The sequence below is a fragment of the Trachypithecus francoisi genome, unplaced genomic scaffold, assembly GCF_009764315.1.
Source record: "Trachypithecus francoisi isolate TF-2019V2 unplaced genomic scaffold, Tfra_2.0 Lachesis_group1, whole genome shotgun sequence".
Lineage (NCBI taxonomy): Eukaryota > Metazoa > Chordata > Mammalia > Primates > Cercopithecidae > Trachypithecus > Trachypithecus francoisi.
In genome coordinates, this window is record NW_022681454.1 from 42,387,770 (window position 1) to 42,415,290 (window position 27,521).

The 27,521-nt window shown below is 37.6% G+C and overlaps 1 protein-coding gene and 1 pseudogene across 4 annotated transcripts in view; one reads left to right on the forward strand and one right to left on the reverse strand.

Annotated features, from left to right (window-relative positions):
• ATP8A1 (ATPase phospholipid transporting 8A1) overlaps window positions 1–27,521 on the reverse strand; it is a 269,168-nt gene that overhangs the window by 36,967 nt on the left and 204,680 nt on the right. For all 4 annotated transcript variants that reach the window (XM_033214110.1, XM_033214111.1, XM_033214109.1 and 1 more), the window contains 6 exons: window positions 18,391–18,574; window positions 18,188–18,298; window positions 10,488–10,562; window positions 10,261–10,383; window positions 6,948–7,026; window positions 1,522–1,583 (listed from right to left, as the gene is read on the reverse strand). In XM_033214110.1, the coding sequence (XP_033070001.1) occupies window positions 1,522–1,583; window positions 6,948–7,026; window positions 10,261–10,383; window positions 10,488–10,562; window positions 18,188–18,298; window positions 18,391–18,574 (634 nt within the window). The remainder of the gene's footprint in view (window positions 1–1,521; window positions 1,584–6,947; window positions 7,027–10,260; window positions 10,384–10,487; window positions 10,563–18,187; window positions 18,299–18,390; window positions 18,575–27,521) is intronic.
• LOC117085327 lies at window positions 25,099–25,735 on the forward strand (annotated as a pseudogene).

Below are 27,521 nucleotides of genomic sequence, written 5' to 3' on the forward strand. Positions count from 1 at the left end.
CGAATAAAATAACCACACATTTAGAAATCTAAATGCTTACTCTGGAACTTTACTTAAAACCTTGCTGAGTAGGATATGAGACATTTCTCAATGATATACGCACCCATCACTGGGGCTTATGCTAGTCATTCTGAAAAAGGAAACTGGGGTTGGATTGATTGCTCTGTGTTTTCCACAGTATAACATAATTATGAAGTGTACTTGCCGTGGAGTCTGACTATCTGTGCCCAAGACCTTATCACTTGGCTATTGTGGTTAATGAACAAAGCAAGTTACTTCACCTCTCTGTGTCTCAACTCCTATACCTGTAAACTGGGACTGATAAAGCTTACCAATCTTACAGAGATTTTTTTTTTCTTTTTTTGAGAGTAAAACTCTAAAATACTCAGAACAGTGATTAACATGGAATATTATTTATTTATAATAATACAATCTTAAATATTGCTAGTAGTTGAGGAAACTCTAGGCACCTTTGACAGCTGTGGTGATGGAAGTGATGTTTGCTAGCACTTGATCAATAACTGCTTGAAGTGCCCAGTTCTACTTGAGGGCACATTAAGGGTTTGCACACAGCATGTGATAAGACACTTCCCAGGGGCGTTGTAAAGTCAGGTTACAGTAACAACAGTTGAGCTTTCTCAGCAGGATAGCTAATGGCGATTTAGGTTATTTGTTAAAATAAAACTTACTAAATGCAAAAACTAATTTATGTGATCCAAAAATTTTAAAAGAAGAGATATAGGCCAGGTGTGGTGGCTCATGCCTGTAATCCCAGCACTTTGGGAGGCTGAGGTGGGTAGATCACCTGAGGTCAGGAGTTTGAGACCAGCCTGGTCAACATGGTGAAACCTTGTCTCTACTAAAAATACAAAAATCAGCTGGGCGTGATGGCACGTGCCTGTAATCCCAGCTACTCAGGAGGCTGAGGCAGGAGAATCACGTGAACCTGGGAGGCAGAGGCTGCAGTGAGCCGAGGTCGTGCCACTGCACTCCAGCCTGGACAACAAGAGCAATACGCCCTCTCAAAAAAAAAAAAAAAAAAAGGGATACAGTTTGAAATAAATTTAAGAAAACTACTCTCCTGAGACCTGAATACTGTAAAGTGTCCCCAGGAGACATCCATGACATACACTCTGATTTATTTCTATCCACTGCTCTGCTTTCGCATTCATGTTGTATGAGAAGGAGCCACCAGCCCCTGCAAATGTATTTTTGCTTGTCTTTTACTACTTCAGTGGGTTGATGCCAAGAGAAAGGAGACCCCCCAGATTTGTCAAAACCTCAATCCTTCTGCTACTTAATGGTATTGATTTCCTATCATTCAGTTATTTTATTTTATTATTTGATAAAAATGAAATAAGATCCTGTTACAAGCCCTGAGTCTTATTTAATTTTTAAAGGGAACTATAAACAACCCTTAAATCCAGAAACACACGTATTACTTTTAAATTTAAAAATGAAATCAGCGCAGATGAAAGGCTTTGATTTTATATGCAAAAGAGACCAACATCTTGCACTCACAGTGTACACAAAGTTTCCCAGCAGCAGATAATCCGAGGTTTTCCCATTTCCAAATGCAGTACCTGTACGAAAAGGAGAGAGGCCTATTAGAAAGGAAAATGAGATTCTTTCAGAATCTTTTCAAAGATAAATGTATTCAGAAAGTTTGAACGAAGGAAGGGAAATCAAGGGACACACAATGGAGCCAGAAATGAGGTTAATAAAAAACAAACAAACAAAAAACCCAAACACTCTAAGAAAGAATGTTAACAAAGCTGCTGTAAAGATAGGCCACAAAAGCCAACATTGAAGATGGAAACCTGACTTGTTAACAAATTTTCAGAGTCCACAAGATTAAAAAAAAAAATCAAATTGTTCAAACAAAGCAGGAAAGGGCATTCTGGATTGTAATAAAGAACTCTGCTACCAATATGGATGAGAGTCATAGGGAATCTTCTTGCTATCTCTCAATAAAGTTGTTGGCATTGGGCCACAAGGGATTCAGAAAAGCAACTCACAGAGGGCCAAGGAACACCAGTGTGGTTTCAGGCATGTGGCTCTTTGAGAGTCTGGCTGAGTGCAGGGGCATATTTTGAAGTCTTTTGTTATTCTAGTAATGACTAACAAACGTGGCTTTATTTCTACTTATTTTTTTTTTTAGACAGTCTTACTCTGTCACCCAGGTTGGAGTGCAGTGGTGTGATCTCGGCTCACTGCAACCTCTGCTCCCAGGTTCAAGTAATTATCGTGCCTCAGCCTCTGGAATAGCTGGGATTATAGGTGTGCACCCCCATGCCCAGCTAATTTTTGTATTTTTAGTAGAGATGGGGTTTCACCATGTTGACCAGGCTGGTCTCGAACTCCTGGCCTCAAGTGGTTTGCTGGCTTTGGCCTCCCAAAGTGCTGGGATTACAAGAGTGAGCCACCGTACCTGGCTGCCTTCAAATGTGGCTTTAGATGAAGGAAGTGGTGGCTGATGCACAAAAATTTCTAGTACTGATAAAATCAAGTGAAAATAAGAAAGAGCTGAATAATTAAATCATTGATACCACTGAAAAATTTAAAATCCATGATATGTGTAATACAATGATGTATGCACATAGTCAACGTTTATTCAGAGTCAAATATATATGGGCAAAATATATTAGAATAAAGTACGGGATGAAACACAGAGAGTGGTACTAGCGAGCTTTGGAGACACTGAAGCGTAGTTCTCTTACTATTAACAGTTGTGTCATTTTGGGTTATTTACAATCAATCCCTACGGAACTCGGAACTCGGTTTAGCTAAAAAGAGTGAAGCTATTTACCCTGAAGGGGTTTTGAAGTGACAATGAAGTTCTGTACGTAAAGCACCAAGCAGTATCAGGTGCAAGGCATGTTTAGCATTTGAATAATTTGGGTAAATCACTCATTCTCATACTTCCTGGTCTATGGATCCCTTTACACTAAAAAATTATTGAGGGTCTCAAAAAGTTTTTATGTGGTTTATGTCTATCAATATTTATCAAATTAGAAATTGAAACAGAAAATTTAAAATTATGTATTCATTGATCATAAAAATAAAACCTAATACATGGCAATATAAATGACAGGTTTTCTGAAAAGTAACCATTTTCCAAAGCAAACAAATAATTGAGAAAACTGGTATTGTTTGGGTTTTCACAATCTCTTATTTCTGGCTTAACAGAAAGCAGCTGGATTCTCATGTTGTTTTGGGTGAAATATAAAAGGGAAATCCAGCTGCACAGTGATATGGAGTTACAAAGGGGAAGAGTATTTTAGTAATCTTTTCCAATAATCGTGGATAGATAGTCTTTGATACTACATCAAGACTCAAGAAGTAGCCTCCCTCCCTCCCTCTTTCTTTTCTTTTTTTTTGAGATGGAGTCTCACTCTCAGTCATCCAGGTTGGAGTGGAGTGATGTGACCTCAACTCACTGTAACCTCTGCGCCCTGGGTTCAAGCAATTCTCCTGCCTCAGCCTCTCAAGTAGCTGGGGTTACAGGCGCACATCACCATGCCCAGCTAATTTTTGTATTTTTAGTAGAGACAGGGTTTCACCATATTGGCCAGGCTGGTCTCGAACTCCTGACCTCAAGTGATCCACCCGCCTCGGACTCCCAAAGTGCTGGGATTACAGGCGTGACCTACTGTGCCTGGCCAACAAGTAGTTTCTCAAAGTGGGAGAGGCAGTTTCTTAAAGGTTGGTTACCAGTGTGGAATTTGAAACTATATCAATCTGAAACTGTATCAACGAACTTTCTGTACTTTATTGCATTAAAATCCATCAGTCTACTTTGTACTTTACCTTTTTTTTTTTTTTTTTTTTTGAGATAGTCTTGCTCTGTCGCCCAGGTTGGAGTGCAGTGGCACGATCTCAGCTCACTGCAACCTCTACCTCCTGGGTTCAAGCGATTTTCCTGCCTCAGCCTCCTGAGTAGCTGGGACTACAGGCGTGCACTACCACACTTGGCTAATTTTTGTATTCTTAGTAGAGACGGAGTTTTGCCATGTTGGCCAGGCTGGTCTTGAACTCCTGACCTCATGTGATCCACCTGCCTTGGGCTTCCAAAGTGCTGGGATTACAGGCGTGAGCCACTGTGCCCAGCCTACTTTGCACTTTGAATGGATCTTTTACCCATGCATGATTCTGCAGCCTCTGGTTCAATCCAGAAGGCACCATTCCTTGAGACAATCACTGCACTTTGGTATGCAGAAGTGCTTTATATGTATGTTAATACTCCCCATTTTGTCAAATACAGAATATTATTAAGATGGTTCAAGTTTTAAAAAAAGCATTAGTTTTATGGTGTCTTCATGCGCATTCTTAAATGAAACCTAGTGCATGACCGTGAAGAACAGCACAGTGGTACCACTGTTTGTGGATGACAAAAGGTCTTGGATATTCCCAGGGTCTACAGACTACTCTTTCAGAACTGCTGAGGCAAAGGAATAAATGAATATGTAGCTATATATTACATAGCATGTGTGAAGTTCTTCAGTATCCCCATCCTTTCAGAAACCAAAAAACAAAAGAATCCTCCCTCCCTAAAAATACTCCTTATTTAAAAATGAAAACAAGACAAAACAACGACTACAAACCCCTCAACATAAAAACCATAAAGTAGTTTATGCTAGACGTCGATTCACCCCTTAAAAAGAGAAAGCAAGTGTTCCCTAGGCTTGGCTAGTTTTGGTCTCTATAAGCAGCACTCCCGTGAACTGCCTTGACTGAAGCTGGATAGCTGTGTGGCTTTCCAGAGAAACATAATGATGGATCTAGGAACTGCTTCTCTGGAAGATGAAGTCACTTGGGAATTCCTTTCAAATCCTGTCATTGCTAAGGTGTTTCGGATGCTATCTGGTTTAAGTGACTTTTGCTATTCAATTTCTTTTCTTCTAATTTAGAAGGCTGAAAGAGCAGTTTCATAGATGAGCATGCCTTGTCTTTCAAACCCATATCGATTTTGCGTTTTGAAAATAAATTTTACTTGGAAAGCTTGTCTGAGGTCAGGGTGTCTTGAATTGTACCCTGGACCTCCATATCCTGTTGCTCCAAAAGGTGGAAACAATCTGAAGGTCCATCAACTGATGAATAGATTAAAAAATGTGGTATATCTATACCATGGAATATTATTCAGCCATAAAAAGGAAGTACTGATTCCAGTTGCAACATGGATGAACCATGGTCCCATAATGATTCCATTTATATAAAATGTCTAGAATAGGTAAATCCACAGAGACAAAATAAATATAAATATATAAGTAGTTGCTAGGGTCTGGTAAGGAAGGTGTGGAGAAACAGGGAGTGATTGCCAATGGATATGGGGTTTCTCTACTGGATGATACGAATGTCTGGCATTAGATAGTGGTGACATCTGCATAATTCTGTGAATATACTAAAAAACCACTGAATTGTACACTTTAAAGGAGATAACTTTTATGGTATATGAATTATATGTCAAAGCCAAACAAACAAGCAAGCAAACTAACTCACTGTAATTTTCCTGGCCTCCTGGGTCAATATTCTACACTTTAATTAAATATTCTTACCATGCTCATTCCATGGCCTAGACACTGAAAAGTATTTACTGTTGTAATTTACTGAGCAATCAATAAAGGATATTAAAATCTTAGCTAGAATATGAAACCACTGGCTTCTTTGCAATACTCACCTTGCTTATGCCACATGCTCTTGGTAATTCATTCACAATTTGCTGAGTGCCTACTACAAGCTATGCACTGTTCTAAGCACTGTGAATGCAATGAAACTGCTAATTACCTGCCCTTCTGAAATTTCAATTCTAAAAGAGGAGAAAGACCATATAAAAGAAACAAACATATCAAAACTTGATTGACAAGTACCATGAAGACATACAGACTGACGAGGGAATAGAGCCTAGGAGCAGTGGGGGCAGGTGGTGGTTGCTCTTTTGGACACGATGAGCTGGGAAGGCTTCTTGAGCACAGACCTGAGGCATGGGCGGGGACAGAGTCAATTCGAATATCTGTTAAGAATGGGGAACAATTTGGAGGTGGAGGATTTTGTTCTAAGTATGCTAAATCTTTATGGACTTCTGAGGAGGGAGGCACCTGGCCCGATTCATGTTTTGCAGGGATCACTCTGGCTACCTATGGAGAGGAGATCAACAGTGGGCAGCAGCAGGCAGCACTCTCTTCTGTTGGCAACCATTAACTGATAGACAGTAGGTATGGCCTGTATTTATAAAGGACTGACAATTCCTTGGGTATACTGTGTGTTGTGTTTTTGATTACCGTAGTATTGAAGCAGGCACACTGAATGGTTGGTGTCTTCCCCAGGATCTCAAGGCAAAGTCGGCTCCAAGACAGAGCAGCACCAGCTTAAGAATCACAGGGATCTCTTTTCTAAAGTAGCTATTTAATCACTTTTATGTGTATAGGAAATGCACCATGATCCTCTCTCTCCAAACCGAGAGAATAAAATCACTCCCCTCAAAATGAGCAGAGCTAATACTCCAAGACGAACATAAAAACATATTAAAAACCTCATCCAAAACACTGGCTCAAGTATACTTGAAAATACCAGCATGTCTGATTAGTTTCATTATAAAGGGCTTGATACAAGCCTCATAGGTATAATAAATAGGCTACATAAAATATTAGCACTTATTGTCCTCAAACTATACATCAACAGAGGGGAAAAAAAGTCCTAAAATTTGACTCTCTGCAACTTTGGAAAACATGAGGAGTAAAGAAGAAAGGCTTTGCATATATTAAATCACTTTGCTCCCAAAGGAATAATAAAAATCTTCAAAGTGTGTACAATTTTTGGATGCATGCATTTTAGGTTAAGAGAAATATCATACAATGAAACTGCTATACTTTTTAACATACATTGACAATGAGTTATTTTTCTAAAAAAGTAAAAAGTCACCTCTTTGCATTCATATCCCTTCTACTTACCATACTGAAGAGCTTTTAGTGGAAACCAAAACAGAATAACTGAGTGGAAGAGGCCATTTAAACAATGAACCCAGAAAACCTGAGGGAAAACAAAAATCCATGAGAACCATTTGCGATAAACTAGCTCCGTGAACTCTGACCTTTCTTTTTATCTATGAGCTAGATTCACAAAACGTGTTTCTGTCGGGCCACCACTGTGAATTGATAGAACTGACAGACACTTTCTGCCTCTTAGACTTTCATGGATCATTTATTTATTTTTATGTTTCTCAAAATTCAGCTTCACTTGAATTTTTTTTCTGCTTCTCAAAAAAGAAATTTAAATCTCTGCCTGAAAAAGAAAATAAAATTTAAAATAAAAAAAATGCAGATTCTGAAATTCCTTAAGTGCGACTATTTCATAATTCCAGAAGAATAGACTTTTAAAAGATTATAATTTGGTGAAATCCCTTTCTTTTCCCCATGTACAACTATAAACTTTCCAATGCTAAAGATGTAATGCTTTCTCTTATCAAGAGATAGAAAGATACTCTATACTATACTCTGCAGGGTATCAAGATATATACTTGTTATAGCCAGTATAACATTTAAATTATATAATCATACAAATAAAGCACTGTGACTATGGCTTTACTAAAGGCTTCCACAATTTAACACCTGTTAATACCAAGTTTTGTATAATTATAACATCATATAATAGTTACCACTTTTTATATCTATTGTATTTTAAGAACAAGAGAGCACGCATCACTGGTACTTTCTTTGTAACATGGATGTGAAAGATTAAGTTATAGAAAAACTGTTTAGAATTCTTATGGCCCCTCTGAACAGTTGTAGTTTTGTCATTTAAAAGTGCTTCTTGCAAACAAAACTTATGCTAAATAAAATTGGCATGTATTAATAGTTTTAAGCTGTTCAAACAACAGAAATTAAGTTGCCTGCCTCCCAAAATTTTCCACTGTGAGCTCAATCTCTTTTGTTAGTTCTCCCAGCCACACTGGATTGTATGATCCAATTTACGCTCCAATACATTACACATTTGAACTTGTGTTACTCATTAACCTTTGTCTCTTCTCCTCACTATGTCATTAGCACAAGTTTTTATTTGACAGAAAGCACAGGTGGGTGCAAGAAAAATTAGTTCTACTTTTCCATTTTCCTGACTGATACTTATTGTCACATGCTAATCCTTTAACCCCTGTCACGACCTCAGAACCTCCGACCCTTTTTACCATAACAAACGTAAGCATCATCATTCAGGGCAACAATGCTCCCGCACTTGGAACCCCCAGCAACTGCTGTGTATACAACTACGCATTTTGTAGCCATTTGTCCCTGAATTTTCAAACACTTATATTAGATTGAATCAAAGACTTTTCACTGAAATCACTAGAAAAATCCATAAACCCTGTAAAACAGGGTTGGCAACTCATGTATATAAACTATAAATACTCAAATGGGTACAGAAATTGTATAACCCTTTCGGGTTGATCTGATGACTTGTCTGAATGCCTGGGCTCTACAGATAATGAAAAACTTTTTTCAACAATAAAAGATACAAGGAATGATGCCCCCACATTAAAACAATATACTACCCGCTATACCCTTTTCCTGGCCACCAAAATGTGTCCAAGTTGCCATGTACAGAAGAATGTGCCTTTGCAGGAATGATTTTGGGTAGTTCTGTGAGGATCAATTTATGTTTTTAAGCAAGAATGGCACGGCCAAGTTTGTGGTTGGAGGCTAACTTCAGAGACAGTACTATGGAGCCCACGCTCTAGTAGACTAGGCCTGTGGCTGAGGTTGGTTGGTGAGAATTATTGTTAATATACTAGTAGGCCTGGAACTTCCCTAGCTCTCAGATCACTTTTTCAGGGGAACAGAGGCCATAGTCTGATTGTGGCTTGCCATCATTTGTGAATGCCCACCACAAGTAATGAAAAACATTACAGCAATGTGATGAAATTTAATACAAACTGGGTATCACAAATAAATTTAAAAATCAAAAAGTTAAACATTTAAAAATGAAAGCAGAGATATTGCATATTATAAATAGTATTAGTTTTAAGAGAGCCCACTAAAAATACTTTTTGGAACCAATGGCATAAGTTAAATAATCCTTCAGTCTGTCTGTTCTGAGCTAGCCAAATTCATTTATTTAAAACAGTGCCATCAAGTTGTATGCATGTGCACAGCTGGATACATAGGCACAGTGTGTTCATGAAGATCACATCTCAGAAGAAGAATAACGTCTTGTCCATAAACCTAGCACTATCATTTATGCTGTGAGGTTAAAGGCACCAAAACACCTGTTTCACCTATTCTCCTGGCATATAGAAAATGCCATTGAAAAGCTTTATGAATTCCTAAATATTTAAAATATCCTACATTAACTGTACTTAATTCAAGACATTGAGTTAAGATTATATCTAATTATCAGTAACATGTTAATAAACATGCACTATATTAAACAGAAACAATTCTGTGAAGGTGTATTTTATTTGTTGCTTTCATAACACCAATAAAATATACAAATGTTAGTTTCAAAATGACACCTACTTTGATTGTTGTAATATTAAATTTTTTCCTCCACACTCACATTAAACAAGAAATCGTTACCAATGGAAACACTTTAGAATATATACTTGCAGGAAAGTAAACTATACAGAAAATGATTTTTTTTTTTTTTTTTTGTGGCTAGGATAAATGCTATTGGATCACACCCAGAATGTGATTTTAGATAAACTGTTGGATATTTTATCTTGTATTTTTAATTTTATGGCTTGGAAATACTGAGTACTATTTCCCAGAGACTGTAATTTTAATGCCTGACACAATCGATCTAAAATTCTAATGAGGACAAAGATATTTCACAAAATGGAAAATCAGTTAAGGAACAATAAAATACTTCTCACTCCTTTATACACATAAAGCCAGTCCTTACCAGTCCTAGATGACTAGCCCCTGTGAGGAGTGAGCATGTCACCACAACACTGCAAAAACAGAAGGCGGGAGAACCAAAAGGACAATGATTTTTATACGTCAGGCCAGCTTTACTGCTGCCTTGCAAACCCAAGTGTATTTGGTTACATTTCAATTGTAAAATGCACAAAAAACCCCAAACTCAACCAACCAACAAAAAAACCTTCTCTGCCTGTATCAGAATCTTAAGAAATATGACTTGCCATAGTCAGTACTCTGGAGTTGTCTCAGGCTAGTGTATCCTTGGCCTTGGAAAACCACATACCTCATGTAATGAGGGCAGTAAAAACAGACCCACCAAACATGTCCCAGCCAGGGCACTGCGTCCTACCTTGGTGTTGAAGTCCAGGGCATTCTGAGATGTTTTGTATAATTCAGGGTACTTCAACATATTTTCTTTTCTGCATGATCTCTCAAATATTCCAAGAGTTAAAGGAGGCATTGCTGTAAACATCTAAAGCACACAAACTGGTCATCATGTCAAGCAGCCAAATGCAGGGTGAACCTTTATCTCCAAGTATTCAATGAAACAGGAATTATCAAATGTCCTAAACTTACCACGTTATAAAGACCTATACACCATCTTTCAAAGAGGATCTGTCCAGAAAAGCCATTAACAAAGGCAAACCAGATCTAGGAAAAAAACCCAAAACCCCCAAAATTAGAATACAAAAACATAAATGCATTGCTTAGAATCTGTTGTATACTCAACTGCCGCATAATAGGAGCATTAACATATTATACTCATGACTCTTTTGAAAATGACATTTCTTTGGTTTACTTTCTGATTCAAAGAGATGCTTTCATAGGGTATTTGTTATTTATGTCAGAATTGGTCCTGCTTGCTGAATCAAAAAATAAATATATGAACAGGAAATCACGATTTAAAAATGAGAAACAATCTTGTTTTTCTTAACAGTACTTTCAGAGAATATATGTATATCTCATTAAATTTTTCAGCGTCAATTCCCTTAAAAATATCAGGATGCAGTTATTTAAAGATTGTTTTTTAAAATTATAAAAGTAACACTTGTTTATTTAGGAAATAGTTTCCTGCAATAATACAATCACTATTTTCATCTGCACTGGTTGTATAGTTCACTTAAATTCACGAATTTACTTTACTGGAAACCTGCATACAGTGAGTGTCATACTCTTCTCCTCCCCCTTAATATTATGTAATATGCATTTTCTTAAGTTGTCACATGTCCTTTAAAATGATGCTAATGGATGTATAACCTCTACAGTGCAGATGTAACTATTTTGGACATTTAGCTGGCTTCCAGTTGTTTGCTATTATAAATAACTCTAAACTGAAACCATACATATCTCTTTTTCCTTAGGGTGAATTCTCAAGGTGGAATAGGTCAAAGTACATGAGTTTTCTTAACAGTTCTTGATAACCACTGCTGCTGGCATGTTAAATTTGAGTTTATATATTAAAATATTTTACTTAAATTTTATTCATTGATAAAACCCTATCTTGACTAGAGCATGATGTTCTTACATATTTTACAATTCTCTTTAAACCAGAAATCTTAACTTTGGAAACAAAATTAAGGGACAATATGGACAAAAGTTTCTCCAGCATGTTTAAAACATAAGAAAAATCAAAGTGACTATTAGTAAACAATAGTACCTACATTATTGTTTTTAAAAAGTAGACCTGAAGTATAACTAAAAATCAAATGGATCTGGGAGAGTAGAGTACAAAGCCTGGCCCAGCAATGAGATTACAAAAGCACAAATACAAAAACAAAACCTAACAACAACGATAAGGACAAAACTGTTAGAGGAGAACAGTCTTGACATGCGGCTCAAGTGAATTTTTGAATCAGAGTTGCAGGGAATTTGCTACACTTCACGTTTCATTTAACCTCATTATGGAAGCATGAATTGCTACAAATTCACCATTTATCAATATGTACCCAGGCTGGCCTCCCTATGAACAGGTTCTGTACCCACACTGATCTTCCTTTTTATAGTGGAAAGGAATGATTGAGCATGTATAAAAACTAATGTCTGCTTTATGAGATGGAAAAGAAAACAAAGTAGCAACAGCACATTAAAAATAAGTCCAAATTGTGTTAGAGCTGTAACACATATTAACTACAACAATAAAACAAAAGCAGAGAAATTAGAGTCAAATCTGAAATTCTTACTTGCTTTGCTACATGTATTTATGGAAAATTTTTGATAATTTGCCCTAAATAAACAGCCAGATCACTTGATGCATGCAAACTTTAAAAGAACTGAGCATCTTCACATGAAGTGAAGTTTCTTCTTTCCTGGCGAGTATACACAAATTGACAAAACAGACATTAATGCTCTCTATTGTGTTTTCACATTTGGCCTGAGATGTGGATTATGTAAATACCTATTTGGGATACTCAGAGTGATGGGGCTATTTTCCATGAAGACAACTGTGATCTACTGTAGTAATTCATTCTAAAAAGCTCTTTCAGATTTCTTAAGGTATGATGGAAATATAAGGAATTTCAAAACAAACTTTCAATTATAGCCTCTCTAATCTATGAAGACACAGTCTAACCTCTGTCGGTCTGAAGAAAGCCGAAGCGCTCTGCATACTAAATTCGTCTAACGGACATGATTTGGCTCAAAGGTTGTAGTTCTAAATGCATTTGCAATCATCAATACTGTACATTGAGAAGTTTATGTTAGTAAGTTTGTGTGTGGGCAAACATTAGTAAATATGAATGGTCCCCTAGCTTCTTTGTACCTAATATTTGGTGCTGATTCAAAGGTTACTATGAGCTTGAAATTTAAGATCCTCCCTCAAATAATTATTTACAAGTTTCAAATTGGAAATAATTTGCAAGTAAACATGCTTGTTTCCAAAGTGTATTTTAAAATGCACGAACTGCTTTATGCTTTATGGCAGTTTTTAAGTGGAAAGCTATCAACACATTTTTATCATTTTATTTTTCCTACTGAAAGGTAGGTGAACATGTTTTTAGAAATGTACTTCCTGGATTTTTAAGAGTTAATATTTTAATTTATTTTTAAAGAAGAACAAATGACTAGGTAAGAACAGAAACTTTAAATAGGGTACCTTACATTTTCACACCAATATTTTGACATTCAAGTTTACATATCTTAAAGGAGAAAGAGAAGGTCTTTAACAGTGAAGTAGTCTACCGGCAGGCTGATTTCAAGTTAGGCTGAGATTGCAGTTAATATTAGGAACATATTCCATGCAAAATAAAACAACACTTAAATTATCCTAAATACATAAAAGCACCTCCTCTGATTCAACCAGAGCCATGGATTCAGAAAGAAAACACCACTCCCTCTGGGGAGGTGTTTAGGTTATTTAAATTCACAGGGAATTCAACTCCCAGCACCACTTGCTGGGACAGTATCACCTTATTGACTTTTATCAAAGCTTCTGGAAATTAGAAACACAACTTGGTTTTGAGATCTTCCCAGAAAACTTGGATGTGGCCAATCATTCGAAAGAAGAGGTCTTATTTTACGAGGAAGGAGTCAGACATATCAGAGAAATAAAAAAATCTCTCTTTAAAAAGAGCCAATAATTTAAACAAACATCTAGAGCTGCCCCTGGGCAGCTCCTGTAAGAAAGAGCTTTATACAACCATCTGACAAATCTGTATTCGTCTGGCTTAATTTACAGCAATGGAACATCTAGATAGTGACATTCCTAAGCAATATAGCAATGAGAAAAGCAGTGTTTGTAGTTTTAAATCCATAAAACGCATAGTGTTCAAGACTATTCCTTTATTAGCAAAGAAATTTTAGACCTGGTTCTCCTGGCATTATTTTCTAAATTCCACCTCCCAGTAGAGGCGTGGCAGCTAAAGCTTCACATTCATTTTCCCGATGGAGCATTTCTGCATATTAAACAGCAGCTTACAAATAGTCAATGAGTCCTCTGCTCCCACGCCTGATCAGCACAAAAAACTGAAAGGAGAGATTCGAGACTGGCAGTTGTCCTCACTAGAGACATTCAATGATGTGTTTTCTGTCTATTCATTCACAGTATTGACATGAGCCATTAACATCTGCAGAACTTGTTTTAGCTGGCAAAAGTTGGGTATCTGGGAATTGATTTAAAAGGTCATTTCCAAGACAGTTGAATTATATTCAAAACACATTTCCACAAACTGTTGAGAAAAATAAAAATGAGATTTCAAGTAAAGTTTAGAACTCACTTCCTTTTCAATGTGTAAAGAATTTGATCAGTGTCAAATATCTCATGAAGAGGTTTTAAAATCAAAGGCAAGTGAAGTTTAGGGTTAATCAACCACAAACCACATAATTCTGGGTGTGAAACAGGGCATGAAGATTGTTTTCATTTGAGTTTAATGTTTTTATTTTCTCATTAGTACATAAATTTTTGTCTACTTCATTGTTGTCAATTTAGATTTAAAAAGCGACAAGTTGAGCATTCTTATTTTATAAAATTATCTTTTTATAAGCAGATTTATTGCTGGCAGTGGCTTTAAATTCCTGGTATCTTGATAAATCTATGTAAATAAACTGTATAAATTGATATGTGTTTGAATGTCAGTGTTCTGGAATGAGAAGAACATATAAATAGAAAAGCTAGATATATAGAAGGGATTGAGAATAGAAAAATAATTAACTTCAGAAAAGAACTACACATTTATATAAACAACAAAGAATTTTTTTTGGATCTCATAAACTATTTTAGAAGTGCATTTTGCTTCAAAATACAGACTATTCCAGACCAAATCTAGCAGTAATGAACAAGTAAGTTCATTTAAGTACCTTGTTTATATTTCCACGTATTAAGTTATTTTATCTAATAGGTTGTAACCTTTTTAGTGACCATTACACAAAACTGACTGTACATTTCAAAACTAAGTTTCAATTTTACTAGCCTGACTCATAAGAACTATGCTCAGTCAACATTTAACAAGGAGATAAGCATTCTGACAGAGGCACAAAGAACAGGTGAAGCAAATATACACCAACCCCCAACCAAAGTGTCAACATACTGACTTTGTTTATACTGTTACTTCTCAGAGTAAAGGATAGAATATGATTTCCATACAGTAGATGGCTGGATTTTTTTTTTTTTTTGAGACAGAGTCTTGCTCTGTTGTCCAGGTTGGAGTGCGGTGGTGTGGTCTTGGCTCACTGCAACCTCTGCCTCCCAGGTTCAAACACGTCTCCTGCCTCAGCCTCCTGAGTACCTGGGATTACAGGCGACTGCCACCACATCTGGTTAATTTTTTGTATTTTTAGTAGGGACGGGGTTTCGCCATGTTGGCCAGGCTGGTCTTGAACTCTTGACCTTGTGATCCACCCGCCTCGGCCTCCCAAAGTGTTGGGATTACAGGTGTGAGCCACCGCACCCGGCCTGCCTGTATCTTTTTTGACAGATGTGTAGAAACAGTCAACAGATAAAATGGTAAAGTGGCAGGAATAAACATCTATTTGTAAGGGAACCCTCGGCAGATTTATGAGGGCGTGGTGGGTCCTTGACAGGAGTGGGAGATGGAGGTTTCTTAACAATGGGAAGGCCATTGTCATGATCTGCAGAGCTCCAACAGGAACATGAAACTGGTAACACCTATAATTATTATAAATATAGCTTCTGACAATAAAAAGGCCACCTTTAAAAAAAAGGCAAATAACATATTTATTATGCCTTGATTAATCATTCAGTTCACTTATTTATCTACCATTGCCGTGCTGCCCAGCATGGTAGCCACTAGCCACACATGCTCTTGAACACTTAGATGTGATTAGTCCAAATTGAGATGTGGTATAAATGTAAAATATACTCCAGATTTTTTTTTTTTTTACAGTGATTACAGGTGACAATGATAATCTTTTGAATACATTGAGCTAGATAAAATATTCTGGCATTAATTTTTTTTTTTTGCTTTTTGCTAATGTCGATTGCATTGTATTTCTGTCGGCAAGTGATACGGTTTGGCTGTGTCCCCAGCCAAATCTCATCTTGAATTCCCATGTGCTGTGGGAGGGACCAGTGGGAGGTAATTGAATCATGGGGGCAAGTCTTTCCAATGCTGTTCTTGTGATAGCGAATAAGTCTCACAAGATCTGATGGTTTTAAAAACGGGAGTTCCCCTGCACAAGTTCTCTTGCTTTGCCTGCTGCCACCCATGTAAGATGTGACTTGCTCCTCCTTGCTTTCTGTCATGATTGTGAGGCCTTCCCAGCGATGTGGAACTGTAAGTCCATTAAACCTCTTTCTTTTGTAAATTGCCCAGTCTTGGGTATGTCTTCATCAGCAGCGTGAGAATAGACTAATACAATAAATTGGTAGCAGTAGAGTGGGGTGCTGCTGAAAAGATACCCAAAAACATGGAGGTGAGTTTGGAAATGGGTAACAGGGAGAGGTTGGAACAGTTTGGAGGGCTTAGAAAAAGACAAGAAAATGTGCCCAAGTTTGGAACTCCCTAGAGACTTGTTGAATGGCTTTGACCAAAATGCTGATAATGCTATGGACAATAAAATCCAGGCTGAGGTGGTTTCAGATGGAGATGAGGAACTTGTTGGGAACTGGAGCAAAGGCAACTCGTTATGTTTTAGCAAAGAGAATGGCAGCATTTTGCCCCTTCCCTAGAGATCTGTGGAACTTTGAACTTGAGAGAGACGATTTAGAGTATCTGGTGGAAGAAGTTTCTAAGCAGCAAAGCATTCAAGAGGTGACTTGGGTGCTGTTAAAGGCATTCAGTTTTGAAAGGGAAGCAGAGCATAAACGTTAAAAAAAATTTGCAGCCTGACAATGCAATGGAAAAGAAAAATCTCATTTTCTGAGGAGAAATGGAAGCTGGCTGCAGAAATTTGCATAAATAACGAGGAGCCAAATGTTAATCCTCAAGACAATGGGGAAAATGTCTCCAGGGTTTTCATGGCAGTTTTCATGGCAGCACCTTCCATCACAGGCCCAGAGGCCTAGGAGGAAAAAGTGGTTTTCTGGGCCAGGCCCAGGGTACTTGTGCTGTGTGCAGCCAAGAGACTTGGTGCTCTGCATCCCAGTCACTCCAGACATGGCTGAAAGGGGCCAACACAGAGCTCAGGCAGTGCTTCACAGGGTGCAAGCCCCAAGCCTTGGCAGCTTCCAGGTGGTGTTCAGCCTGTGAGTGCACAGAATTCAAGAATTGGGGTTTGGGAACCTCTGCCTAGATTTCTGAAGATGTATGGAAATGCCTGGATGCCCAGACTTAAGTTTGCTGCAGGGACCGGGCTCTTATGGAGAACTACTGTTAGGGCAGTGGAGAAGGAAAATGTGGGGTCAGAGCCCCCACACGGAGTTCCCACTGGGGCACCACCTAGTGGAGCTAAGAGGTCCATTGTCCTCCAGACCCCAGAATGGTAGATCCACTGACTGCATTGTGCACCTGACACCAGCCTGTGAAGGCAGCTGGGAGGGAGGCTGTATCCTGTAAAGCCACAGGGCGGAGCGGCTCAAGACCACGGAAACCCACCTCTTGCATTGGCTTGATCTGGATGTGAGACATAGAGTCAAAGGAGATCATTTTGGAGCTTTAAGGTTTTACTGCCCTGCTGGATTTCGGACTTGCCTGGGGCCTTTGGCCCCTTTATTTTGACCAATTTCTCTCACTTGGAGTGGCTGTATTTACCCATTGCCTGTACACCCATTGTATCTAGGAACTAACTAACTTGCTTTGGATTTTGCAGGCTCATAGGCAGAAGGGACTTGCATCGTTTCGGATGAGACTTCGGACTGTGGACTTCTAAACTAGTGCTGAAATGAGTTGAGACTTTAGGGTATTGTTGGGAAGGAATGATTGGTTTGGAAATGTGAGGACATGAGATTTGGGAGGGGCCAGGGGCAGAATGGTATGGTTTGGCTCAAATCTCATCTGGAATTCCCATGTGTTGTGGGAGGGACCCAGTGGGAGGTAATTGAATCATGGGGGCAAGTCTTTCCTATGATGTTCTAGTGACAGTGAATAAGTCTCACGAGATCTGATGGTTTTATAAAGAGGAGTTCCCCTGCACAAGCTCTGTCTCTTTGCCTCCTGCCATCCATGTAAGACGCGACTTGCTCCTCCTTGCCTTCAGTCATGATTGTGAGGCTTCCCCAGCTATGTGGAACTGTAAGTCCATTCAACCTCTTCCTTTTGTAAATTGCTCAGTCTTGGGTATGTCTTTATCAGCAGTGTGAGAACAATGAGAAAATGTCTTCAAAGAGGAAATTTCTTTAAATATGTATGCAAATGACAAGGATTTAAAATTTAACCTGCTATTACCTCGATAATATAGAGCACTATATTCTTGTAGAAGCAGTATAAGATGCACTTGGAGACTCTGTTATAGTTCCAGGCACCATGAATCATCAGTAAATTCTTCAAATATTTGAACTAAAACGAGAGTGGGAAAAAATTAGTGTTTTCCTTTTCAAAGCATCAGTTGACTGAGAGGAATGATGTGTTTTGCAGAAATGACGCTTTACCTGAGCTATGGAGTAATCAGAGGAATTAGCTGCCTGCAGGCCTTCATTGCCACTGATACCAACACCAACGTGTGCTGTCTGTATCATGCTGACGTCATTTGCTCCATCACCAATTGCAAGCGTTATGACTTTGACTTGTTTCTTAACCATCTCAACAACTTCAGATTTTTGAAGAGGAGAAACCCTTAAATTGAAACATATTATCAATTACTGTTTTCTGAAAAAAGGAATTTTGAAATGCCACTGTGTTGAAGGATAAAGGATGCAAAAGACCTAAATGAATAGTTCTCTGAAGAAACCTTATGATAAAGTTTTAGGTTTGCAAATGTTTACTCATCTGTTAACCTGGTTACCGTATTAAGAAAAATTAAAACAAATAAATAAAAACAAATCTCAGAGGCAAACCCCTAGGTGACAGCTAGAAGAGAGAATGCTTTGTTAAACATTAGCCTGCCAGAATGCTTGCATTAATATGTTAAAGAAATAACATTTGAGTTCAGAAATGCCTTTACTTCCTAACAAACATTAGAATTTCTAATTCTTCACTTGCAAATTAAAAACAATGTCATAAATGCTGTCAAACACTGACTAAATCCTATACAGTAGCTGGAAAGAAAAAGTTTTGAGCTTCTGCAATCTGATCTTACATAATGGACTATATGCTTAAAACTCTACTTAATTTAATTCTCAGACACCATGGTAAATGCCAAATATCTGATATGGTTCATGGGCTTCATTTTCTTCCAAAGCCACTAACAGTCAAGTAGAAATCAAGCAACCTCTTACACAAACGCGGACTGGGAACAGAAGACACCAGTATCTCTATTAAAATCATATTTGGTATTAGATTTGGAATTACTTTTCACAGACTTTTTAAAGCCATTTAAGAAATAAACATTAGGACAAGGGCAGAAGGGTTCAAAGACAGAATGCATCAGCATAATACACTGTATACGCTGTACTGGAAACTATAGAGAAAAACAGGAAAACTATACAACAAATTGGTCTAACAAACTGTTAAGCTAATAATTAGACAGTAAGAGATAACTAATGTACATAATGTTGATACAAGAAAAAATCTCAGAGCTACATTATTTATCAAGGTTATGTGGCATAGATGTCTAATAATAAATATCTGCTAAAACATCTGAAAAATCATTTACTATTCTATTTAAAAATGAAGATCATTACTTTGAGACAATCGATACATCTTTGTCCATTTTCCTGATCATTCCATAGGAAAAATTTTTCGTGGTAGATACTCTGCACAGATACGTGCCCTCAGGAGCCCCACTGCCCTTATGAACTGCTTCAGCCAGAGTAGCTCTGGTTTTTATTTCAAGTCTGAGAATCATTGCATTAGACTGTGAGTTGCTTGTAGAGTTAACTGATCTTTTCTTTGTATTTTTAGTGCCTGATCCAAAATAGATACTCAATAAATGGTTGCTATATGAAAAAACTATTTTTAATTTTTTCTTTGGATTTCCTTTCACAATCTGGCAATAGTACAAAATGACACAACTGTGAACTCAGCAAGGAAATGAATGCCTACTGAGCCATTAGCAGGCTATTTCACTGTTAGCTTCATTTTTCTTCAAAGCAATTTTCATTTCATTTTCACATTTTATTTAATTTATCTTACCAGGTTAATATACACTGGTAAGTCCACTGGCTCTAGGCCAATGTTTAAACATGGACTATCGTTGACATTTAGTAAATGTCAAAAAGGAATGCTCACCAATAAGCGATCTAGAATGGGAAATGGGCACGAATAGAGAGAAGTATTTGAAAGCTTTATCAAATTCCCTTTAATAGTCTAACAGTATGAATACATTATGAAGTCACACCAAGGGTTCAATGGAACGAGGAAACAGTGGTACTTTTTCCATAAACTAAACCTGTGATTAAGGAGAAATCTCTGCAAGGTGAGCTGATACTAGTGATTTTCAAAAAGCATCAGAAGAGTTGGACTAAATTTAGTTTTCTTCATGGTGATCACAATCAAACACTGCTTTCTCTGCTTGATACTGTAATTTTCAACACCCAAATTAAAATTGGCTGAGGATTTTCATTCAATTCTGTATGGTTAAACTAGGTGTTAAAAACAAAGAGTAGGACTGCCATTAGCAACAATGCCCATTTAAGAAAAAAGATTAACGATATAGTGAGAGACATTTCAAAAGTACACTGCAGCTGCTACTAGCCAGAGCATCTGCTTCCATTACCAAGCTTTAACAGTGAATGGCTGGCTGGGCTTGGTGGCTCACACCTTTAATTCCAGCACTTTGGGAGGCTGAGGTGGGCGGATCACGAGGTCAGGAGATCGAGACCAGCCTGGGCAACGTAGTAAAATCCAGTCTCAAATAAAAATACAAAAAATTAGCTGGGCATAGGGGCGCACGCCTGTAGTCCCAGCTACTTGGGAGGCTGAGGCAGGAGAATCGCTTGAACCCGGGAGGCAGAGGTTACAGTGAGCTGAGATGGTGCTACCGCACTCCAGTCTGGGCAACAGAGCGGGACTCCATCTCAAAAAAAAACAAAACAAAACAAAAGTGGATGACCGTCTTGGAATAAGATTGAAGACATAATGGATTTCCCTGACCATTAGTGATGTCAAGCATTTTTTCATATGTTTGTTGGCCATCTGCATATCTTGAGAATTGTCTATTCATGTCCTTAGCCCATTTTTTGATGGGATTGTTTTTTCTCTTGCTAATTTGTTTGAGTTCCTTGTAGACTCTGGATATTTGTTCTTTGTTGGATATATAGATTGTGAAGATTTTCTTCCACTCTGAGTTGTCTGTTTACTCTGCTGACTGGTCTTTTTGCTGTGCAGAAGCTCTTTAGAAATGCAAATCAAAACCACAATGCAATACCACCTTACTCCTGCAAGAATGGCCACAATAAAAAAAATCAAAAAAGAATAGATGTTGGTGTGGATGTAGTGATCAAGGAACACTTCTACACTGCTGGTGGGAATGTAAACTAGTACAACCACTATGGAAAACAGTGTGGAGATTCCTTAAAGAACTAAAAGTAGAACTACCATTTGATCCAGCAATCCCACTATGGGGTATCTACCCAGAGGAAAAGAAGTCATTACACAAAAAAGATACTGGGACATGCATGTTTATAGCAGCACAATTTGCAATTGCAAAAATATGGAACCAGCCCAAATGCCCATCAATCAACAGGTGGATAAAGAAACGGTGATATGTGTGTATATATATGTATATAGGCACATATGTATATGTAAATATATGCAAATATACATGTAAATATATATTCATATATGAAATATATTCATATATGTAAACAGATGTAAATATATATATGTGTGTGTATATATATACAGATACACACATATATGAATGAGATGGAATACTACTCAACCATAAACAGAATGAATGAATGGCATTCACAGCAACCTGGATGGAATTGAAGACTATTATTGTAAGTGAAGTAACTCAGGAATGGATAAACATTGTATATTCTCACTCATATGTGGGAGTTAAGCTGTGAGGATGAAAAGGCATAAGAATGATACAATGGACTTTGGGGACTCAGGGGAAATGGTGGGAGGGGGACAACAAATTGGGTACAGTGTATACTGTTTGGGTGATAGGTGCACAAAATCTCCAAATCACCACTGAAGAACTTAATTCATGTAACCAAATACTACCTGTTCCCCCAAAACCTATGGAAATAAAAAATTAAAACAAGAGACATAATGAAAGCCTTCTTTTCTGATGAATCTGAAATATCAGCTGGTTGCTAAACAAAGATATTGGATTTAAGTGGAGATACATAAAAAATAAAATACACATTCTTAAAGTATTTAACTCAAAGTATAAATGTACAAATTGTGATGCAGGGCAAAGAACCTTACTTTGCATAGCGGTCTGCTGTTTGAAACTCTGCATGTTTTTGTAGCAGAAATCTCACTCAGGCATAGTCGATGGTTTGCTTCACTAAAATGGAGACCAGAATGTACTATTTCCTTTTACCCCAGTTTATAGTTAGTTTACTCCAAAATTCGACAGCAATATGTTTTAGCAACTCAAAAAGTCTTTCCAGAGCATTATACCTGGATTTACCAGCAATAACTTTTACTTGATTATTTGGATGAGTTATGAGATATTTAATTAAATGATTATTTCAAGAAGTACAACAGGAATAAGCGTACTAGGGAACAAGCCCCACTTACAAAGCACCAAGTCAATTCATGGAAGCCAAAGAGCATGTACACACCTAAGAGCCTCTGGGTGTGAGCATAGCGTGCTGTGAGTACCTGGCAGAAGGCTGTAAGGAAGGAATGTGGCTGAAAGGAATTCAGGTTTGTCAAGCTGAAGTCAGCAAAAAAGATCCACTATTTTTACAGCATCCATTTAAAAAATTGTTCCTTGCTACAAGGGGGTTACAATACAGCAAAATTATAAGACATTAAAAATGAGTGTACCATAAAGCTTTCTGATATGATTGCCCCTCTTTGATAATTTCAGAAATCAACATGAGCTTTAAGAGGCCTCCCTTGATAAGTTAGAGTTTGACTTGGCACTGGAAAGGAGAGGAGAATTCACTTCAGGTAATAGAAATAGCACATAATAAATTTTAACTTCACATTCAAAATTCTCCAGAATATATTTTTTTCGACTGCTGTGTCTCCACCTCTTAAAAGATTACTCTACTCAGAGTTTATTTACTTTCTTGATGTTGGTACATTTGCTTCTAGATCCATACAATTTCCATATGAGTCTAGAACTACCTTACCACACAACAAGTTAATTCTTCCTATGTCTATCAAAAAATCACATATCCACGGCTGAGAATATCTAAAACCTAAACAAATGCCAATAGTGACTCAATGTATAATTCTGAAACATCATAAAGGCACTGTTTTCTTTCCTGAGATTGTTTTTTTTTTAACCATTTGTGGGTCTGCATCCAGGATTTAAATTATTCACAGTTCTCTTCCGTTCCACTGTTGCTTTTTCTTCTTGGGTAGAAGACACTCCATGGAAAAAGACTACGTATCAAATGTATACTGTAAATGTCCCTTTCTCTTCCTTGTGGCTCCACAAACAGAGGGTGGTCCTTTGTGATACAACCTAGACGTGCACTAAGTGTAATATGCTTTTCAGATATTATTTTGGCTGTAGTTTCTGCACATGTTATTCATTATTTTTCTTATTTGCTATGCAGTAACTCTCACTGCCCTGTGAACATTAGACCAGAGCACTGGAAATTTTTACCATTTAAGCTAAGAAATATATAGGTGGTCCATCTTATATGAAGCTTGTTTTGCACTCTTTTGATGGGATTAGCTAAATGAATCACCTTTCTAAATGAAATATGAAGATTATATGTGTATATATATATATAGATAGATAGATAGATGTATAATAAAGGATAATTTAAGGAATTGCTTATAGGTAGCCAAAAAGAATACAATAATTTATCCTACTGGATTGTGTTTTGGGATTAATAACCTAAAAAATTCTTACATATACACAAAATTATACTAATACAATATGATCTCAAAGACTTATACTGGAAACTTAAAAATTACTATAAAGTTGCCTTTAGAAGGTAAATCTAGAAAACTTTTTAGGAAGAATATGAAGGAATATAGTATTTTCTAGTTCTCCTGAAATGTTTTATATAGTGACCAAGCCCAGTATTTACTAAATTTCTTTAACTTCCTCAAACTTTAAATTTGAGGTCTGTTCCAGGTGCCTGTTTAGAGGTCAGAATCATTAGTGAGGGGATCTGCTGTGCTTTTCTTTGCAACAAACTTCCTAAGATTTCTCCTGTGAATATCAGTGTTATTTCCTACTGACTCATATTTTGTTGACTATTTAAAGAAATTACAAAAGGAGAGAACAACGTAAACTAGAAGATCTTACTTGAATCCTTCAGAAGTAAAATTTGGCAGGTTCATTTATAAAATTTTACATTGAGAAGAAATTAAGATAGGGCAAAAGAAAAAAAAACCTGATATACAAAAACTACAAAATATTGTTAATTCACCATCAACTTGTTACTGGAATGAAAACAGCAGCTTACGTGGCAAGTGATAAAAATGATACTTAGCAATACGGTACATAATGAAACATTCAACCACTTTTGGTTAGAAATTGCGCTATTCAAATGACTGATGAGTGAGAGCTCTCCTAGCCTCCAAAACCAACATCTGTTGATATATTGTGCAGTTGTGGGCATTCAGGAGACCTTACAATATAGGGACTGAGTCTACAGAAATAAAATACAGATAGCCTTTCCATAGGACAAAAAAGGAAAGCAAATTTAAAAGATTTCCTTTCTGCAACGCATTTTAGATATAAAACTTCTCTTTTGTGCAATTTATGTGGTTATAGGTAAACGTACTGCCGTCTGCTTCAATGATTCAGATAAGTAGTTTAAATAGGGACCATTTCTATTGATGGTATTTGATTATAAATATATGTGCACGTGTGCACTAATTAGCAAATAGACCTATGAAAGGCACTAAAAAGGAAACTCCGCCTAGTATAGATATTTATTATGGTATGCACACCAGAAAGCTTAGTTTATCTACAATACTGCTGTTCATTTTCTCTTCAGAAAATATCTTCTAGTTATGTTGAACCTAGCACTGTACTCAGCACATAGCAGATTTAAAAATGGTAGCAGGCTCTTCCTAAGCTGGTGCTTAGCAAGGAGAAGGCCATGTTCAGTTCAAACACCAAGACTGTGAAGCCCAACAGCAAGAAACCAAATGAGTTAGAAGAGTCTGGCATCTTCCAGGCTCTTCTGGAGCTGGAGATAAACTCGGACCTCAAGGCTCAGCTCAGGAAGCTGAGTATTACAGCAGCCAAGGAGCCTAAGTTGGTGGTGGCCTGAAAGCGATCATAATCTTTGTTCCTGTTCCTCAACTGAAATCTTTCCAGAAAATCCAACTCCGGCTAGTACGTGAACTGGAGAAAAAGTTCAGTGGGAAGCATGCTGTCTTTATTGCTCAGAGGAGAATTCTGCCTAAGCCAACTTGAAAAAGCCACACAAAAAATAAGCAAAAGCATCCCAGGAGCTGTATATGACATAATTTTTGAGGACTTGATCTTCCCAAGTGAAATTGTGGGCAAGAGAATCTGTGTGAAACTGGATGGCAGTTTAATTAAATTAAAAAAAGTTTCATAAAGGTTCATTTGGACAAAGCATAAGAGAACAACATGGAATGCAAGGCTGAAATGTTTTCTGGTGTCTATAAGAAGCTCACGGACAAGGATGTTAATTTTGAATTCCCAGAGTTTCAATTGTAAACAAAAATGGCTAAAGTATATTCACAGTTAAAAAAAAAAAAAAAAAAGGTAGTGGAACTAAATAAATGGAAATGTTACAAGAAAGACACATTTGGCTGGGCGCAGCGGCTCATGTCTGTAATCCCAGCACTTTGGGAAGCTGAGGTGGGCAGATCATGAGGTCTGGAGTTCAAGACCAGTCTGGCCAACATACTGGTCTCTACTAAAAATCCAAAAAAAAATTAGCTGGGTGTGGTGATGTGCACCTATAATTCCAGCTACTCAGGAGGCTAAGCCAGGATAACTGCGTGAACCAGGGAGATGGAGGTTGCAGTGAGCCGACATCGCGCCATCGCACTCCAGCTCAGGTGACAGTACAAGACTCTGTCTCAAAAAAGAAAAAAAAAAAAAAAAAGAAAAGAAAAGAAAAAGAAAGAGAAAGTAACATTGCCATTCTCATTCATTTTTGACTATTCACTGTTAAGAAGCAAAATCTGTTTAATAAGGTTCATACCTAGAGTATAAAGGGAACTATGTAAAGGACATTGGATTCTCCAGGCTCTCTTCCATGTGTAGGGAAGACAGGAAAAAAATTATTAGCTAGAGAAGGAAACATTCACCTCTTCATGGGAAAGAAGAATGAATTAGGTATATTCAGAATTGGGTATATTCAGAATGAATTAGGGCCAGGTGACAGCATGCCTCTACATGCCACAGTAACAAACTTGTAATGTCGCAGTCAGCTCTAAGCAACAGGAGATGTTAACAGTTTTTGATATAAAAAAAGAGCATGGTTGAGGCTGTTCCCAAAAACGTTAATTTGGATTGCCCAAAGTATGTTTTATATATATCTGAATATGATCTAGGGAAAGGACAATGAAAATGAAAATAAAAACTTAGAGGGCTCCAAATAAAAGTGGCTTCAAAAATGACTCTGAGGTTTCAAATTTGGGTGACTGGGAGAATGAGGGTCTAAACATAAATGGAAAAGGCAAGAAGAATATTGACAGCGGAAAAGTATCAGGGAAGTTCTAGATACTCAGAAGTTTAGATAGTAGTGGGATACCCTAGTGGACTCATTTAAGTAGGCTGACTGAAAAGCTGGAACTGGACTTGGAAAAGACTGCCGAGTTGGGAATGTGCCTTCAGGTGTCATTCATTCAAGTATTTCGTGATCCTTTAGTATGTGATTAAATCTCTGTGGAAGAACAGAAGGAGAAGAAAGCAGATCTCAGGACCTTTCTTCTGCCCCCAAGAGTTATTAAGGACTTTTATTGAGCTACTATCCTGGGAGTTAAATATTGTCAGCCTATATGATAGTAGTCCCTCTCTGTACACCTGCTCTGAAGAGATAGAAATTTTTCCTGTATGGAACAAGGCCATGCCACCTGCTTAGGGAGTCTTGCCAATGGGACTGGTGTGCTCTCAACTGGGAAGCACTTCTATTCAAGAAGGCCTAGAGTGCTTCCCCTTTCAGCTCTACCCTGTTGTGACCTTGCTCTCAGAGTGGCCTCCATTCTCTTCCCATTCCCAGTGTGTGACTGGAGCACACACGCCCTGTGATCTCTTTTCCTGTGACTCTGGGGAGGGAAGGAAGGGACAAAATTTTTTAAAATTTAAACTGATAAATTAATTTTTTGAGATGAGGTCTTGCTCTCTTGCCCAGGCTGGAATGCAGTGGCACAATCTTGGCTCACTGTAGCCTCAACCTCTTGGGCTCCAGTGATCCTCTACCTCAGCCTCCTGAGTAGCTGGGACTAAAAATGTACACCACCATGCCTGGATAATCTTTTGTTTCTTTTGTAGAGATGGAGTCTCATTATGTTGCCCAGGCTGGTCTCGAACTCCTAGCCT